This window comes from Cajanus cajan, chromosome 9 (genome assembly GCF_000230855.2).
Source record: "Cajanus cajan strain Asha chromosome 9, NIPB_CcT2T_4, whole genome shotgun sequence".
In the NCBI taxonomy this organism is placed as follows: Eukaryota; Viridiplantae; Streptophyta; class Magnoliopsida; order Fabales; family Fabaceae; genus Cajanus; species Cajanus cajan.
The window spans coordinates 16,785,228-16,805,177 of NC_138525.1; the positions used below are offsets into that span (position 1 = coordinate 16,785,228).

At 29.7% G+C, this 19,950-nt stretch overlaps 2 protein-coding genes across 2 annotated transcripts; one reads left to right on the forward strand and one right to left on the reverse strand.

Annotated features, from left to right (window-relative positions):
- Nucleotides 1-3,606: 3,606 nt before the first annotated feature.
- Nucleotides 3,607-4,595, forward strand: LOC109797869 (uncharacterized). The gene has a single exon (XM_020358021.3). The coding sequence runs from the start codon at nucleotides 4,024-4,026 to the stop codon at nucleotides 4,372-4,374; it is 351 nt and encodes a 116-aa protein (XP_020213610.1). The 5' UTR covers nucleotides 3,607-4,023; the 3' UTR covers nucleotides 4,375-4,595.
- Nucleotides 4,596-13,553: 8,958 nt separating this feature from the next.
- On the reverse strand, nucleotides 13,554-16,023 carry LOC145951670 (3-methyl-2-oxobutanoate hydroxymethyltransferase 2, mitochondrial-like). Its single transcript, XM_083063405.1, has 7 exons — nucleotides 15,913-16,023; nucleotides 15,630-15,836; nucleotides 15,404-15,550; nucleotides 14,910-14,963; nucleotides 14,473-14,535; nucleotides 14,262-14,360; nucleotides 13,554-13,979 (listed from the first exon to the last, which is right to left on the reverse strand). Exons 1-7 carry the CDS (start codon nucleotides 16,006-16,008, stop codon nucleotides 13,866-13,868), a joined length of 780 nt encoding a protein of 259 aa, XP_082919531.1. The 5' UTR covers nucleotides 16,009-16,023; the 3' UTR covers nucleotides 13,554-13,865.
- Nucleotides 16,024-19,950: the final 3,927 nt, after the last annotated feature.

Here is a 19,950-nt window from a genome sequence, read left to right on the forward strand (position 1 = left end):
TTATATTTATTTTTCTTTCCACCCAACAAAGTCATTTTTTTTAATTTCTCACTCTTTGTTGATTATTGTGTAATGACCACCTTAAGTTTGAATTTAAGACAGTATATTATTTCACTTCCCTTCATTAGGGCTACTTTAATTATTCTTTTTCCTCTTCATTCTATTTCTTAGGAAAAAAATTGCGCTAACCATCTTTAAGTTCTTTTTAAATAATGTACACTTTTCTTTTAGTTTTTAAGTGAACACTAATCTCTTTTATTTATTTAAGTGACATATCCACATCTCTTTATATAAGATAACACTATTTGTGTATGGTTAAGAGAACACAAATTATTAATATAAGTGCAAATAATTGAATAAGACTCGATCTCACACTCAATTTTAACTTTCAAATTATATCATAAATATTATGTGTATTGTGATTTAAAAAATATAATAATGTACATAAATATTTTCAAAAAACTTGCTGGAAAATTATTATTTTTAAAATTAAAGAAAAAAAAAATTTTCATAAAGAAAATAAAATATTATACATAATATTAGAAATGAAGGATTGACACGTATATGATTGGTCAAATATGAATTGACGTTTATTTTTTCTTCTTTCTCACTTTAACTAGCGATACTATTAAAAAAATGAATATTTTTTAAAAATTAGAAGAGAAATGCATGTCATTTAAACAGATTCTAGAAGAAGTGAATGTAATTTTTCCTAATTTTTATTCACCAAACAAGGGCTAGTGACAATTTCTTTTTGGACAACTATTTCTTAACACGACAATTATAATACAAAAGGATGCACATATGTTTGCCTATACAACTTATTTATTTATATGAATTGAATATGGTAACAAGGGTTTATAATAACTCAAAAATATTGTTATCAATTGATTAGTTAGATTCATTAGTTGTTTGATTATGCGACTGAGTCTTCATAAGCGTACCGAAATATACCTTGTCTGTGTGTTATCTGCATAACAATATGAATATAAAGCAAAATATCGTTTTTTTTTTTTGCTGTGATTTAGATCATCTGTGGCTTTAAGCCATTATTCAAAAAGTACATAATTTGTGGTCCTCTCTTGCACGAGCTAGACTTTTCCTAAATATTATAAAAATAACATATTATTCGCACACCATATATATTATTATATTATTTTCTTCACTTTCTTATTTGAACAAAGTGTGTTAAAATGCATAGGTATCTTATTTCGTTGTTCAAAAAGAAAGTAAAGTACTTGTACATGAAAACTTATATTTACCTGATTATAGCAGTAAGTTAAGTAATAATGATTAATAGCATAACAAGTACCGTACGTAAATAGTTGTATTGTTAAGGATAATCAATTAGTCAAGCAATACTAAAAAGTTATGGATCCGAATTATTGAATTCAATTTTCTTGAATAAGGTTTTATTAGTTCGAGTATTGTGAGAAAAGAAAAAGTGGTTTAGAAAGACTTTGTAGCAATTATAAAAATAAAAAATAAAAAAAAAGTGATGCAAAAAACCACCTATGCTAGCTCTTTGTGACTCATTTCACAAATGGTGACTATATAAAAAACAAAATACGAAGTTTCGTTGGATGTTATTAGAAAGGTGGTTCCCTTAGTTATATATGCATCTTAATAAGAGTGTCAAAAGGCAACATACAGTGTCATAGATCATCGCTAATTTCATTTGGTCCCGCAAACGCAAAAACAAACCACACACACTCGTGTGTTTTTTCTGTCGTCCGTTTGTCATTTGCCACAGAAAACATCTTCTTTTTTTGTTATAATAATTCCAATTGACTGATGCGTAGAACCAGACATGTGAAGTACTCACCCGTCTAAGACTAATGTCCAAACATTCAATCTCATTTTCCATTTAAATGGTTTAATTACAAGGCAAACTACCCTTTTAATTAGCCAAGTAAGGTCAGTGGCACAGTACTGTTTACACTTGTAAACTTTTCTTTTTTTTTCTTATGATGATCACATTAAGATTAAAACAGGATATTATGTATATATATATACTTTACATTATCATTCAATTACAAATTATCATATATAACATAATTTTTACAATAATCATTTTAAAAATTATATAATAATAATTTTTTATTAATAAATAATGTAAAACTTTTTATATTGATAATATATGACTATTAAATTCTATACATATAATACGATGTCATCACGAAGAGTCAAACTCATTTATTGTGTGTCTTCTATATTATCTATTATGCCAAAAGATTAAAGATCCACGCAAACAAACATATTGTGATCCACAGATTTAGCAAACCCCGATTCTCTTATCCAGTTGTTGGATAACAAGTCTCACTTCAATAGGTTAGAAATAAGTTAAAGAACAGTACGTAAGTAGGAGGATCACAAGTTAAATTACTCATAGTATTTTCGGACAAATTAAGAGGTTTCACGTGAGTCGAAAATATAATGAATCACTCTGATACTCTTTATTATTATCATGCCAACAAATTATATGTAATGAACTGCACTAAGCTGGTGTCTAGTGCTCACACCCTGACATCAAAGTCACTATTAAAGAATTTGGTTCAGAAATAAGAAATCACTTCAAAATATATTGATATAAGTTTAGAGGTATTTTTGAAAATTTTTCTATAAAAAAATATTTTTGATTTTCGATAAACAAAGGCTTAAAGACACTTCTAATTTGTATTTAAACGAAGTCTATCTTAACAGTAACATTTTACATGGGCATTTATCAAGGATGCTGGATGGATGATCGAAGATAGAATTGACAGTAGTCCAAATGGTAAAAAGAAAAAGAAAAGAGAAGAGAGGTGCACACAAAGACATATACACACACTTACACTTATGTGATGACCCCAAACATTTAAAGCTGCAGAAGAGTAAGGACGCGAAACCCGGGAAGCAACACAAGTGGTCAGACTGGAACACTGAGTGTGAGTAGTACAACACCCACACCAAATCTGGCTACCTTACCCCTCGTAAAAACCCCACATGCCCTTTTCCCATCACCTCTTTGGTCCACACTCCTAACCATAGTAATTACTATTTTTTTCTTTTTTTAAAATAGTATTCATGCAAAATATTTATAGTTAAAAATATAAGTGCACATTAAATAATAATACAATTTTTTAACACAATCTATTTCATACTTTCAAGCTTTGAATAAGATATAAATTGCTCTCACTTGTATGAAACTAATTTTGATACCATGATTATTACTAACTCTCATTTTCCCCACTATGCAACCTTTTGGGGAATGCTCCGGTGCCCTCTTATTTGAAGGGGTTTTGGTGCCCCTCAGTACAAAAGTTGGGTTTTTAGGGGCAATAAGGTAAATTGATAGCCTTTAGATAATTTATCAATTTACCTTATTGCCCCTAAAAACCCAACTTTTATACTGAGGGGCATCAAAACTCCTTCAAATAAGAGGGCACCGGAGCAATAGCCCAAACTTTTTGGGTCAGTTTAGTTTAGTTTATTCAGCCTCTGCACATCTTGTCTACTACTACTACTCTACTTTCTTCTAGTACCAATAGCATAAACCATAGCCACTTCTTTTTTTTATTTTTATTCTCTCTCTCTCTCTATTTATCTTTTTTTTTTTTTTTTCCTGCAGTGGTAGAAAGAAAATAACGTGTAATTTAGCATGACACTAGGCGGAATGAATGGACATAAAAGGAAAGTGAAAGATGATGCTATGAATGGTTTATTTAATTGGCACCCGAATGAAAACCTATAGTCATTTGTTTTTTATTCCACTATAGTTCACAAGGGTCTTGCTTTTATAGCGTTTCCAGAACCCGGATTCTGGTCAAAGATATTGGTCTTCTTCGCTTTTAACATATTGCAAGAGAGAGAGAGAGAGAGTGTGTATTTTGCATTAGAAACAGAATCTTCTTTTTCTTCCTACCCTATCTATATCTAGTGAATCGATGGAAGATTATTTGATATTGATGGTCTAGCTTTAGTGATTTCTTAAAATTGAAAGTTTAGACATTAGAAATAGTGAGTGTTGACAAAGAAGGATTGATGGGTAAGAAGAAGCCACAACAGACTAAGGAACTTTCTGTGGCAATAGCCGAAGCATCATCAACAATAGATGAGAAAGGACAAGAAGAACAACAAGAACCACAAGAAGAAGCTCTAGCACAAGCTCATGCTCCTAGAAAGAGAGGAAGACCTCGTAAGCTTATTGCAAAGATGGAACGTGAAGAGGAGAAGGAACAAGGAGGCATAGAGATTTCAATGGAAAAAGGTACAACAAAGGAGGTAGAGGTGGCATCATCAACATGCATGAGAGTTGAGGAGATGCAACTTCCAAAAGTGGAACCATCCAGAAGCAGGGCTAGGAGGAAAAGCAAACCCAGAAAGAGTAGCTAATAATATATATAATAAGAATAATAATAATTGCTGATCCTTTTTCTCTTTTCTAATTTCTTTCCCTCTACTTTTTCATGAACCAATTAATTCTTGCTTGCTTTGATTTGCCATGTTTTTATTTCGGTGATTGATATTGAAACTGATATTGATGTTGTTGTTGTTGTTGGGGAACACAAGTGTCAATAGAAACACTTGAATATTATTATCCTTGCGTTATGTTATGTATTGTGTTATGGTTCCATTAGTTCAATTATTCGTTTCTTTAGCTGAACTTCAATATTATTATCCAACTTCTTAGGTTGAACTTCATACACACACAGAAAGCGAAGTTAATTAATTGGATGTGTTGTGTTAATTACATCATCAGCTTGATGTTTGCATATATATTGATATCGAACTTCTTATTTGGTTGTGCTGTATTTGTTACCTGAAACTATATTTGTGTGATATTATTGGGTATCTTCTTGATATTCCATAGCTATCTTTTTGTGTTATTCCTCAGTCCTCATATACAATACAATAGTAATCTGCTTGAAGTTTGCATACTAATTAATTCTGTTGATTTATATTATACATGTTGTTGTCTCTTGATGGAATCTAGTTCGAGAAATTGAAGGTATTTTATTTATTTATTTATTTATTTTCCTCTCTCTCTCTGCTTACCACTCTTAGCTGTAATCTACCTTCAGTTCTTTGATTGCAAAGAATGGGAGAGAGTGGAAAAAAGAGAAAAGAACGATACGACGAAAAGGAGAATAACAAATGGAATGAAACAATAAGGTCAACTCAACAGGTAAGGTTTACTTGTGTGTGTAATCCAAAAGCTAATAGGGACAATATAAAAATTATATTATTAATTAATATTTTTTTAAAAGATAATTGTTATAAAAATTATTTTATATATAGAGAGAGTGTGTGTGTGATTAATTAATATTATAAAACGTGTGTAGTCTATTTTTCGGTTTTTCTAATAAGTTTTTGAATTTAATAGTTATGCATAAATCATATAAAATGATTTTACTCACAAAATAAAAAAAAAAATATCAATAAATAATAGTATTGTGATCGAATATAATACTAAAATAAAATCCAATATTTTGAAATATCATGTTAATCATCTTATTTTATATTTCTATCTCTTTTGTATAAAGAAGTATAGAATTTGTCTACAATGATTTTTCCAGGTAGATGGATTACTTGAAATATTTGTACTCGTATTAATTTATTACTATTGGTCAATAACATTAAGTTAGTTTATTTAAAAAGATTTGAGAGAGATGAACTTTTGTGACGTTCCGATGAAGAATGTAGTAGCCGCCTCAGCGCACCAATGAATGATAAGGATGGTTCCACCACGTGGCACGTGAACACCACCTTCTAGGTAGAATTATCATTATCGGCAATAAAATATATTTTTTAAAATATTTTTTATTCCATAATTAGTATAAAAAAAGACACTTCATACTTTATTATAAAAAAGATAAAAATGGTAGTTAAGAATATATACATAAAAAAATGTTTATTATCTTTATATATTATTATTGTCGAATTTGAAAAAAATAAATCTCAAAAATATCATATTAATTTTTTAATGAAGTATTAATTTTTAATTTTTTTATTTATATATCTCATAATATATTTTAGAAAGTGATTATTGTGTTGCAACATTTTTTAGTAAAAAAAATCAATTATAAGATTAATTATATAAAATTAGTAATTCTTTTCAATTTTTTTTCTTTTTTTTTATGTGTAAAACAACTTAAGATGATTAATATGAGGCAGAAAAAGTATTTAACATAAAAAAAAAATTATTATTGAGCTGAAACAACCTTTAACAAATGATTAATATGCTCGTTGGTAAAAAAAATATTTAAAATATATATATATATATATATATTTTTTTTTATTTTCATTCTATTTTAATTCTCTAATATAGATGGAGTCTAGCATTCCATATAAAACTATGTTTTGTTAAAACAATTTTGTTGGTTAGTTTTACGTATTTATCATTATGCTACTTTTTTTTTTGTCATTATTATAAATTGTAAGAGAAAAGACACTTTTATGTCTATCTTTAATAATATATTATCTTTGTTATTATTTATAAGACTCAACTTAGAACAATTATTTGTTCTTTTATATAAGATCCAATTTATATTATCTTATATATTGATTATTTTTATAGATGTATAAGAAGGTAACACTCACCCACAAATCCAACCCATTTGAACCAACCTAATTACATTTTTGCGGGTTTGGTTGGATCATTGAGCTGGGTTGGATAATTTTTTCGTTAACAAGCTATAATTGGGTTAAGTAACAAGTCTAGGAGTTTGTTATTCGATGAACTTGAACCAACTCAACGTATAATAAATTATTAAATTAAATTAAAAATACAACACATAATACACTTTAAATGATTTTATATTGAGTTTTGCTTTGAGTCAATGTACAATTGAAGAAGACATGTAGTATGGAGAATAATTTAATTCTACTTGTTATGTAATTCAAAATTTGTTATGTTAGTGACATAATATTTTTTATTTAGAATATTTGTGATTTCTCATGTGATTGTTGTACCGTTGTTTGTACTTTAAATCATGTATTGAAATTTGAATAAAGTATTTTTATTTATTTATTTTAAATTTTTAGAATACATTTATTTTTTAATTGTTCAACCTAATGATCGAACATAACCCAACCTAATTGTAGTCGAGTTGGGTCACTTAAAAAAAGTTCACCAACCCGATCTAACTCAACCTGATGAAGTTTAATTAGGTTGGATACAGAAAAAGTTCAAACCGAACTCGTCAATACCCCTATATTTTTAGACTAAAATACCTTTAATTAAAGTGTGTTATCTTAATTTGGTGAAATGCATTAATTATAAATTTTTTTTAAAAAAATGCCCCTCTAATTGGTTAAGAGAAAGACGAGTGTTAATTAGGAGACAAAAATAGTATAAGACAAGAACTCTAATTGATTAGAAGGTATATGAGTATTCTTAGACTTTTGGTAAACATATTAATTGTTACAAGTAGTAAAATTGATAGAAGTCCAATTATCAAATTCACTTGGACTTGTGCTACAACTAATTAATATAATATGATACTAATTATGGAAAATGAATATTTGTTTAAAGAATGCATAAGTAAAAAAAATGCATTTTTAGGGATTTAGATTAATTAAAAGATTAAAAATATAATTAAAAATATATAATAAAAAATGTCAGGGATTGATTCCACTAATATTTCTCACACATACCCTTCTCAATTATTATTCAATTTCAGAAATTATCAAGTTAATTCAACAACTAAAAAAATATTTTAACCTAATTCCTTAGATAATAAATTATAGGTTCCTAAAGAAAAAACTAAATTCCTTTGTGAAGTTTGTTAAGTAACCCACATCAAGATTGAAGGTTTAAAATGTTAACAAATATAATAAGACTTATCATATTCTTAGGAATAAGTGTTATTCTCCGAATCGTAGTTTCAAAATAGTTTTTCCAACCTTAATTAAATATATGAGGTCATGCAATGAGTGATCAAGTCAAAATAAGCATTAAGAATGGAAGAAGAACAATTAATTGAATAAAAATCTTTATTAAATAAGGACAGGAAGAATTACATCGAGTAGAGTCAATTACATCAATCCTCCAATAACGACTCCCTTTATTCTCTCAAACTTATCTAAAATATACAAAATTTGGAGCGTTTTTCTATTATCTCTAAACCCTATTTTTTTTTTAAGATTTTAAATAAGTTTTTTTAATTGGGCTTGTGATGTCTACTCACTCAAACAGTTCAAATGACTCACTTGAGTAAACTCTTTATGATTTTCTAGAAGATCTTCTAAGTTGGGTCGCTCAGAGGGCCAGTCACTTAGAGTGCCCTTCCCTCTCACTATTAGTGAATGCTCCTAATGCAATATTCAGCTTCTTTAACATTAGTTCTTTCCTCTTATATCTCAAAACTAACAAAATAGTCATTAAAAATACCTAGAACTAAAAAAACTATACTAATTAATGGGATAAAATTAAAATACTATATTTTGAAGAAAAAAAGGATTCTAAAGCATAAGATATGCTAGATAATTGTCTATAAATTGAATAAAAGATATTGACATATATTTGTTCAATTATCAAGTATTAATTAGGAAAGGTAAGTAGGTGTTGGAAATGGTCAATAAATAAAAGAAGTGGTGTTGTTTACTTAAGAGAAAATTAAGAAAAATCAATAAATCAAAAGTAATGCATGATAATAGGAAAGAAATGAGCGAAAGAAAAAAGTTACCTTCACTTACAAATATAAGTTGTTTATTATTTTCTTAAACATTCCAATTATGAGAAAGAAACAAAAGAAGAGAGAGAATAAGAGTTAAGAAAATATTAATATTTTATTTTCTAGATGTATTTGGGTTGTGAGTTGAGTGTTTATATAAACACTGTTTATATTTTTTTCTTTTTCAATAATATATCTGCAATGGTTCAGAGACTAGTTTAACTTTGTTATCAATTTTTTGTGTATTATTATTATTTTTATTTATTTTGTTTCTCGCAAATTTGATTATAAATTTTTTTATATAATTTATCAACATAAGGAATATAATTTAAAATATACATATATATAAAAGATAAATTTATTGTTATCAACTAAATTAACTTTTTCTTTTCTTTAATTTTAGTGAATTAGATAATTGAATCTTATATATAAGAATGAAAGTAGTATATATTTTGACAATTAGATGGAATTGAGAGTGAAAGACACTCTTAAGAGTGGAATTTATGATGAAAAATATTTTATGAGTAAAGTTATCTAAAAATTGTGTAAAAAAAATACTCCTTTAATTTATTAATTATATGTATTGATGTATAGGTAATAATAATAATATTAAAAAAAAATAGAAACAACAAGCATTCCTCTATTTTTTTTTTTAAAAAAAGAACACGTCTCCATGGCTAGCTTCATTATTGTTGGATATCAGTGGTGCATTATATACATTACCTGGTATCTTGTTGCAACTAGTATAATATCTATATATATATATTGATTAATGATGATTGACATCATTTATGTAATATTTCGATAGCTTATTTGTTATTGCTAAGCTCAGATTTTGTGTTGGCAAAATGGCTTTTTCTCCTTATAGAGGAATCGAGCAGTTCGTATGTCTAGTCGGTCCAACGAATCAATGACAGATTCCGTCCATGGCCTACAACTACTGGTTTTCATTACTTTCCATCTTCATCTTTCAAAGTGACGTGTAACATTTCTCTTCTTTAATTTTATATGGTAGATGGGGCTGCATTCAAACCCAAGTTCAAAATCAAAAATTCCAAAGGGTGACTTAGTACAATGCTTTCAGTAAGCAGGGAACAAATTAAAGGTAGAAGGCCAGGTGAAAAAGCTGGTAGAGCCATAGAATTTCATCTCATAAAAAGCATTGACTATCCTCATGTTAACTAGAAAACAAACACTAATACTTTCACAAGAGAACTCTGCGTTTTTTGTTCAGAGTGCAATGCATATCAAGAAAATGTACAAGGGGATTTTGCATTTCTAACTGTTGACCGTTATTATGAAAAATTTCATACTATTTAATTTTTTTTAGCTTCCTTTAGAAATATTTAATAAAAATTAAAATAATTCCATGTCTAAGCTATGTTTGTTAAAATTGAGAGTTTATATAAACTCATTGAATCTTAAACTCTTAATAGTTTACTTAATATAAAAAATATGTTATAAAATACTTATAAATAATATAATAACTCAACATTTTAACTTTATATTAAAATAAAATAGCAAATTATAATAATAAAATAGTAAAGTTTAGTAGTAAATCATGCATAATTTTACATAAGATACAAGTTCTTAAAATGATAACAAACAAAAAAAATTAAGAAAAGACTAATATCTTCAAATTTCTATATCTAATCTCTAATAATATCATCTCAAAATTTAGCAACAGAAGTGGCAACTGAATTTGATCTAGTCTCGAACATGATTTCTAACAAATATTAACTATTATAGTATAAGTGTATTTATAGATTGAATAATAAAAATGGGACACGAAGAAGAGAGAAAAATACACCTTGGCCACGAGAACTCCCAAAACACCATGACATGAAAAGAGAATGCGGCAAACCAGTTATAGAAACACTGATCAGAGAACACGGCAACAAGCCAACGACACTAATAAGCTGCCACAAAAACACCATGGCACGTTGGATGCAACCCCGACTCCAACCAAAGAACACTATAATGGAATCCCAATGCACGGTTGAGAGAAAAGAATGGGCAAGTGATGCTACGACACGTTGACTCCAAGCAAGCAACACTACGACGTGGAGACCTCGAGTAAGCGACTCAACAACCCTGGCTAGAGAACAAGCGAGTGGTTGAGAGAAATGAGTTTTCGAACTGAGAGATTCATTCAAAATATCAAAAGAAAACAAATTCTAAAGTGAAATGTTGCTCTCAATATCGATTTCGGGGTTTTCTTGTTGAGAAAAACTCGGACTTTCCCGCTTCGTGAAGTTAAGATAGGCACTTAGAAATTAAAGGCAGTAATGGGAGCACACGAGTTAAATTCTCCAATATGGAGATTCTTCCACTATTCAAAAGAACAGTAGGATTACAAGAATGTAATTACAAAATTGACTCACTCTATGATGGCACACTCAAACTTGAGACTATCTCTCTTCTCTCACAAAGAGGCTTTTCTCACTTTCTCACTTTAAGAAGTGGATTCACTCTTGGCTTGGATAGATAGGAATGAAGCCTCCTACCCCTATTTATACTACTCCACCTTCAAAATGAATGGTGGGGATCAAGGGTTGAGATTGGTTATCTAGAATGCTCCACACATTCCAGGAATCTCTACTCCCTTCTATATCCTTCTATACTCTTCCATAAGGTTCCGGAAGGCTCCACACATCTCTAGAATGTTCCAGAGGGTTCTACACTATTCCACAAGCTTCTAGAGAATTCTACAATTCTCTAGGATTTTCTAGAATGTTCTAGAAAATTCTATACTTCTCTAGAAAGTCTAGAATTTTCTAGAACCTCTCCAATTAAGGAGGGATCCTAACAAATCTCCCCCTCCCGACTTAATTGGGGGGGGCAGTAGTAGACTTGCACCTTAACAACAATCTTCAAACTTCTTTGTCGGTATTACCTTGGTCATCATGTCTGACCAGTTCTCGTCTGTGTGAACCTTGTCAAGATGCAATTTCTTTTCTTCGAGGACTTCTCGGATCTAATGATATCTTGTGTCAATATGCTTCGTGCGGGCATGAAATGTTGAGTTCTTTGCTAAGTATATTGCGCTTTGATTATCACACTTTAACACATACCTTTCTTGATCTACTCCCAGCTCAAGAAGCATGTTCTTCATCCACATCATCTCTTTGCAAGCTTCAGTAGCTGCAATGTACTCCGCCTCTGTGGTGGATAATGCGACACACTTTTGCAATTTTGATTGCCAAGAAACGGCTCCCCCTACAAAAGTAGTTAGGTATCCAGATGTTGATTTCCTTGAATCAATATCACCAGCCAAGTCTGCATCTGTGTATCCCTCTAACACAGGTTTCCCTTTTCCAAAGCATAAGCATCTTTTGGAAGTTCCACGTAAGTATCGGAGGATCCATTTGACCGCTAGCCAATGTTCATTCCCGGGGTTGGCTAAGAAGAGGCTGACGACTCCAACTGCAAAGGCGATATCTGGTCTTGTGCATATCATCGCATACATGAGACTGCCTACTACAGATGAATATGGAATCTTCTTCATCTCCTCCATTTCTCTCTCACTTGTGGGACTTTGCTTCGAACTCAACCTCTTTATGAAGACACAATGATCGCTTTCTGTCTTTTTGAATTCATATTCTGCCATGAAGGATTCAAACTTCTTGTACCATTGCCTAGGTGCTTGCTTAAGGCCATATAAACTCTTCGTGAGGCGACATACCAAATTTTCTTTGCCCAAAACTTTGAATCCTTCGGGCTGCTCCATGTAGATCTCTTCCTCTAGGTCACCATGAAGGAATGCCGTCTTGACATCGAGTTGTTCAATCTCTAAATCTTGAGTTGCTGCTATGCCAAGGATAACTCGAATGGATGACATCTTTACCACGGGTGAGAATATTTCTTCAAAGTCAATACCTTTTTCTTGACCAAATCCTTTAACGACCAACCGAGCTTTATAACGAGGCTTTGTGTTGTTATCTTCGGTTTTGATCCAGTACACCCACTTGTTCTTTAAGGTTCTTCTCCCCTTTGGCAGCTCTACGAGTTCATAAGTGTGATTCTCATGCAAGGATTGCATTTCTTCTTGCATGGCTTTCCTCCACTCTTCTTTATGAATATCCTTGATTGCTTCTTTATACACTACTAGAAAAATTAAAATTAGAGAGGGAAAAAATCCGTCACTAAACTTCATAAAATCCGTCACAAATAAGTTAGTGACGGAATTTGTGACGGAAATGATTCCGTCACAAAATTTGGCGTCACAAAATATTTAGTGACGGATTATTTTCTCCGTCACAATTAGTGACGGAATTAAGGCGTCACAAACAATATAATTTCCGTCACAAATTTGTAACAATAAATGTTTAGAAATTAATAAAAATCCGTCGCAATTTGTGAGGGATTAAATCCCTCGCAATTTGAGAGGGATTGAGAGGTATGTAAAATCCCTCGCTGTTTGAGAGGGATTAAATCCCTCGCTATTTGAGAGGGATTGAGAGGTATGTAAAATCCCTCGCTATTTGAGAGGGATTAAATCCCTCACTATTTGAGAGGGATTTTATCCGTCACTAACTGGGATGAATCCCTCGCTAACTGTTTGATTACTGAATTTGAGAAAACTATTGTTTTAAAACTCTGGTAATCGATTACCTATACATGTAATCGATTACCAGACAATGGAAATCATATGTTCGAAATTTATTTATTAAAAGGTTCTCTGGTAATCGATTACCCATTTATTGTAATCGATTACCAGAGACTATTATTGAAACAATATCAATCAAAACAAAAATATCAAGTCTTTTTTATGAAAATGCATGATATCATTTAAAATGAAGATAAAAGAACAATACAGACATCAAGAGGAGTTCCCAAGATTAATGATGTGCTTAATCGGCAAAACAACACATGAAAAATAATGAATGACCTCTATCAGTGTAACTATGACAATAAAGCTTCATTGGAGTATATCCATAGCCATGATACTTTTCATCATTTAGAGATCAAAATCCACAAGGCACACATTTAGGCAAAGAAATGGTTTTACCAAGTGTTTTTACTGTTATTTAACCCCAAAATTAGAAACAAGACAGCTTATATGATAAAAACTACAGAAAATGATGCAGTACACGAGGACGTTACTTGAAAATTTCACTGGAAATGCAGCAGTATGACCATTAAGTCTAAGTTTTGCCCACAAAGAAACACGGAGGTTTTATTTATTTCTATATCCAACTGGTGAATTTAAATTTTATTCAAGAGAATATTAAAGGAACACATAATTATTACCTGATGTGAGTAATGCTCAGCATCCCTCTTCATGGCAGCCATTTCAACTCTCATTTTTTGCATTTCAGCCTGAAACAGAGAAACCAAACGTATCAATAATGGGAACGGTCTACTTCTAAACAGTGACATTTAATATGCATAAAAGATAGAAAATAATCAAAATATGTGCTCTAGTTATATTTATACAGAAAATCGAAAGTGCTTTGAATTGGTGGCAATAAACAACAAACGACATTGACTCTAAATATGCTATACACTTATCGATAAACTTTGTAGACAGTATGAAATATAAGGAAACCTAATAAAGTTAAAAAAATGGCCTACTTTCTTCTCAATAATCTGTTTAAATACCTGTTTTACTTGATTTGCCTCTTCTGGTGACTTTTTTTGTTCCCGGCGCACACGGGCTTCCATGTCTTGTAGTTCTTGATTTAAAGTTGCACATTCAACCTGATAATAGATGTTACCAAAAACATTTTAGCAGATTTTTCTTTCAGAATAGTAATCACTAATCAGCCTTCACATTCAAAAAGGAAAAAATGTTAACTATTTATTCATGTACCTCAAGAAGTGCCACCTTCTGCTCAAGTTCTGTGGCTTTAGCTGTCCTCTCATCTGCTACTCTCTGAAGAGAAGCAACTAATAAATCAATGTTTATATTTAACCTAATGTCAATAACAATTCCACAAGCAAAAGAGCTTGACAGGGGGAACCAAAGCAGGCTTGTTATTAACTCCTGATTTATCATTGTGGAATTGTAACTATTGCTTATTAATATTTTTAATGGTAAATCAGATATCTAAAAAAATTAAATAGCAAGACCAAAAAGCACCATATTGATGACAATATGATGCCAAACTTTATCAAAAAAGCTTGAGGGAATGTAGTCAGACTAACATAGAATTTTAGAGTAACCTGAAAAAGATACGTCACCTCAAAATTAGCAATGAATCCTATGATGTTTGAAAGAAGAACAAGGTTAAGGTATGCTACAAATACCTTTGCATGGTGGGGGTGTTGAAGCATACCAAGCAGATCATGGTAAACCAGAACCTGCACGAACAATGAAACTAAATTAGAAATCTTCTGCTTTAAGCTTTACCTAGAAAAGATTTCTTTCGTCTCTTCACCAGAAGAACAAGTGTAAAGTAGAATTGAAACTCACAAGCAATGCTTTGTTCAATTATCTGAATAATGACTAAGGGGTAACCACATTAGAATTCCATCCCTTGCTATAAGCAGTAAAGACTAAAGAGACTCAAGATCAATCTTAAAATATTCTCAAAACTCAATAATTTCTACACGCATACATATGAAAGTGGCAATATCATTCAAGAGAAACAATTAATCACGAAACAGAAAGTCCAAAACAACAATTTGATGAAACAAATAAAACAATGATCATGCATATTTAGCTATACAAAATTGGTGCCACTGCCACCAATGTAGGCCGCACTGATCCTTTAGCCAAAAGAGCAATCAGGCCAACTGACCTGTCCACTGCAAAATGGTCCAGCCCCAATTCCAATAGTAGGAATTTGAAGGGCTGCTGTTGCTGCGGCAGCAACAGGTGCAGGCACACATTCCAGAACAACAGCAAAGCACCCTGCTTCTTGCAAAGCCAATGCGGTCTCTACAACCTACACAAATTCATTTCCTTCAGTTAAAAGACAACAATAAAATGGATTAAACACCAAATAGGTGCATCAAGACACACACCTTGACAGCACTAGCAACATTCTTTCCTTGAGGTCTAAACCCCCCCAAAACACTAATGGCCTGGGGAGTAAGGCCTACATGGCCCATTACAGCTATTCCAGCTTCAACAATAGCCTTTGCTGCAAAAATTCTCGAAGGAGACCCTCCTTCCAATTTTATGGCATCCATTCCTCCTTCTTTCAAAATTCGAACTGCTGTATCCACCGCCTGCTTAAATTCAAAAAAATAAATTACACCATTATCCCTTGAAATTCACAAAATTGCAAATAAACCTTTTCTTTACCCTTATAATAACTCTCTTAAGTTGTTTGAAAAAATGACGGTGACATCCATAAACGTTAAAAAGCAGGGTAACATTAAAAAAAGCAGAGGTTACCATGAAATATGAGGAACACGAAATGCAAGAAAATTAGTGTAATTTACTAGAATAAAAAGGACAACACTTAAAAAGCATTGAAGAATGAGTGAAACAACTAAACGCAAAAATGCATGAGGATGCTTCTGCTACTTCCTCGTTTCTTCCGGCGTCGCTTCGATGGGAACGGAGGCAGAGTCCCTACAATAAGAGAACGATAAACAATAAAGGAAAAACGTTACAGAGCATTGGCGGAAGGAAGAGGAGAAAGGCTGCCAGGCTTATGAGGGTGGTGGAGGCGGCGGGGAGGGGTTCGTTGGATTGCTCGATGATGGCGTCGATGTCGGAGACTTCAGTGTAGGATTCGAGAACCTTCTTGCAGTAGAAGCGGGAAGCACTAGTCTCCCACCACGTAAGGCCGGATGTGGTGCCCGCGGAAGGTCATGAGCTTATCCCAGGGGCGCGCGAGACTTTTTAGGGTTTCAGCTTCAGGGGCGCGCGCGAGGGAAATTATTTTCGTTGAAGAGGGCTCCCTTCTCCCCTCTTTTAGGGTTTCTTAAATTACCCTTTTGCCCTTCTAGAAGGCTTGGGTCAAATTGGGCCCAAACTGATTTGAACATTGCAAAACAAGGCCCAAAACGTTTCCAGATTCCGTGGGTCATTTTCGGGCTCCATTTTGACCATCTTAGGCTTCGAATTAGGAGATGCACATTAGTGAGACATTTGTAGCTTTTTCTCTTAACTTTCCAACGCCACCAAGATTGCTCAATTCGGAGTCCTGTAGCTCTAGATAGAGCCAAAAAACCGAGCGAAGGTCAAACTGTCCAGAAACAGAAATTTGATTAGTTTTGCAATTAGGCCCATAATTCAAATGACAGGAAGTTTTTAAATTATAAGTTAAGAACTTATTAGTTAAGAACTGAAAAATTATTAGTTAAGAACTGAAAACTTATTAGTTAAGAACTGAAAAATTATAAGTTTGTGAACTAGCTAATTGAATTGGAAGTTTTTTGTAGGATAATTGATAATTATAAAATGTCAAGAAATAATTCTTATAACGAGGATGAGAAAATGACAGGAAAGATAAAGTAGTTTTTAAATTAAAAAGAATAAAAAATAATTTTAAAAAAATAATAAGGATAAAAAAGTAAAAAGAATAAAAAAAAAGACTTACAAACTGAGTTATTTCAATTAATTTATAAAAATAAATTATAAACACCCATACTAAACAAGCTTATTTAATCGAATTAGCTTGTAAACTAGTTAAAATAACTTAATAAGCTACTTAAATGCCTTCTCTCAAACACAATCTAGATCAACAGATTTAAAAAAAAAATCACTCTTAAGTATACCATATAACAACTCTCTGTTAGTATTGATTATTATTCTCAAATAACAACCGAGGACTTGAAAAGATTAGAGTTAGTTCTTAAAATATTTTAATATTGATCATTCAATTAAATAAATTAAATTCACATAATCAAGTCAAGAGATCAAAGTAATTGTTAAATATGTTTTTATCTTCATTGTGAAATTTAAAATATAAAAAAAAAGAAATTAATATATATATATATATATATATATAACAACACATAAATTTAGAAAAATTAAAGCTAACTATATATAATTTTTTATTCATATTTATCACCCGATTAAATAAAAATTGAAAATGAAATCAAGATAAATAAATTCAGAAGATAAAATCCAGAAAATCAATCTAATTCTAAATTTTTTGTTATATTTATAGCCTAATTCTAAAAGAAATATGGAAATCGAAGATACTCATCACTCATTTAAGTAAACATTGAAATTGAAATCAAAACAAATCTAGAAAGGTCAAACAAATTCTAAAAAATAATATTTTTGTTAAAATTTAAATTCATATTTTTTACTATAAATGAAAATATATAATATATAGTATGTGACAAATTATAATGCATATAACAATTTAAGAAAAAAATAGTGAAAATAAAAATAATTTAATTAGAAATAATGTTATAATTAAATTTATATTGACAATGAATGAAATAAATGAAAAATATAATAGATTGTGTGGCAAATTATAAAATTGTCTAAATCCTCAATTCTAGCAGATAAATTGACTATTTGTTTGAAATTTATTGTCTTGGAAACTTTTTCTTTGTCATATGAAAATATTTTGCACACATTAAAATTAAAAACAAGATTTTCTAGTAAATATTATCTTATATTAATTTTTAAAATTATTAACTATTTAAAAATTAGCTAATATTTATTTTTATAAAATTTATTTTAAAAATCTCAACATATAAATATATTTTTAAAATTAATTTTATCATGATGGAATCAAATTATCATATCTAACCTAATAATTTAAAATTTGAGATATTTGAATTGACTTAATTATCCAAACAAAATATTTTAAGAATGATAGAAATTGAAATCAAAGTAATTCAAATACCAAGAATTTAAAATTCCTTGAATTTGTAAAATTCTTCATCCAAACACACCATAAGAGAATGCAATTGTAAGAGACAATTATATGAGTAAGATGTTTATTGTATGGATTAGAATACTATGTAGGTTCTTAAGAGAACCCTGAGAGAAACAAACAAACTATGCAAGTTTATATTTTGCTTTTTGATTGTTCTGTTGTATTCCTTGTTGCATGACATGTATGAATATCTATTTAATTCCACAAATACATGAGTTTTGATTTGAATTAAACATGTTTGGTATTTCAATTATGAAAAATATTATGTTATTCAATTTTTGTTATTTGTGTTATGGTATGTGGGGTAGAGGGTGTCACACAAATGATATATATTTATTATTAATAAATACATAAAATATATATATATATATATATATTATATTTTTATAATATTATTCATAAATTAATATCAATAATATTATTAGTATATTTATACATAAACTAATAATTTGATAAATATAACTTATTATATATTAATATACTTTTACAAAAATATAAATATACATATCTTATCTACTATATTTATATTTTTGTAAAAGTATATTAATATATACTAAGTTATATTTATCAAATTATCAATTTATCTATAAATATACTAAAAATATTATTGATATTAATTTATTAGCAATATTAAATTATTAATAATATATAAATTTTATTTATTTAGTAATAATAAATATATATCATTTGTTACATTAATAAAAATTATAGTATATGTTAACTTAAATAAGCAAATAATTGTATAATTTTAAATTATTATTATTATATATATATATATATTAAAATTTTAAAATTATTAAATTTTTAATGGGAGAGATTCAAATTGCACAATTATGATTTTTGAGGGACTATAATTGTTCAATTAAAAATTAAACGACTAAAATTGCACAATTACAATCCTTTAGGGACTAAAATTATCCAATTAAAATCTTAGGGATCAAAATTGCACAATTACAATACTTGAGGGATCAAAAATGTAATTAAGCCAAAATTAAATTAATATTTTTTTTTAATTTCACAAGTTTTTTTTTAAATATTTTTAATGAATGTCTTAGTTTCTTATGTTCAAAATTGACAATTTTTTATTTAATTAAATGAATTTCATAATTTTTTTAGTCCTTTAATGAAATAAAATATTTTTAATTTTATTATTTTCTTAAAAAAAATTTAACATATTTTCTTTAATTATGCATAATTCTTAAATATAAAAGTTTCATAAATAAAATTTAATATTTTGAGAGGAAACAATTTATCACAAATTTTTCACAAAATATTTTAACCTATTTGTGACAGAATTTTGAGAGGGAAAAATCCGTCACTAAATTGTTTCATTTTAGTGACGAAATTTGTGACGGATTTTTTAGAGACGAAGTTCATTCCGTCACAAAATCCGTCACAAAATTTTTTTTTTATTTAGCGATGAAATTTGTGACGGATTTTTAGAGACGAAGATTTTTCCGTCACAAAATCCGTCACAAATTTTTTTTTTTTAT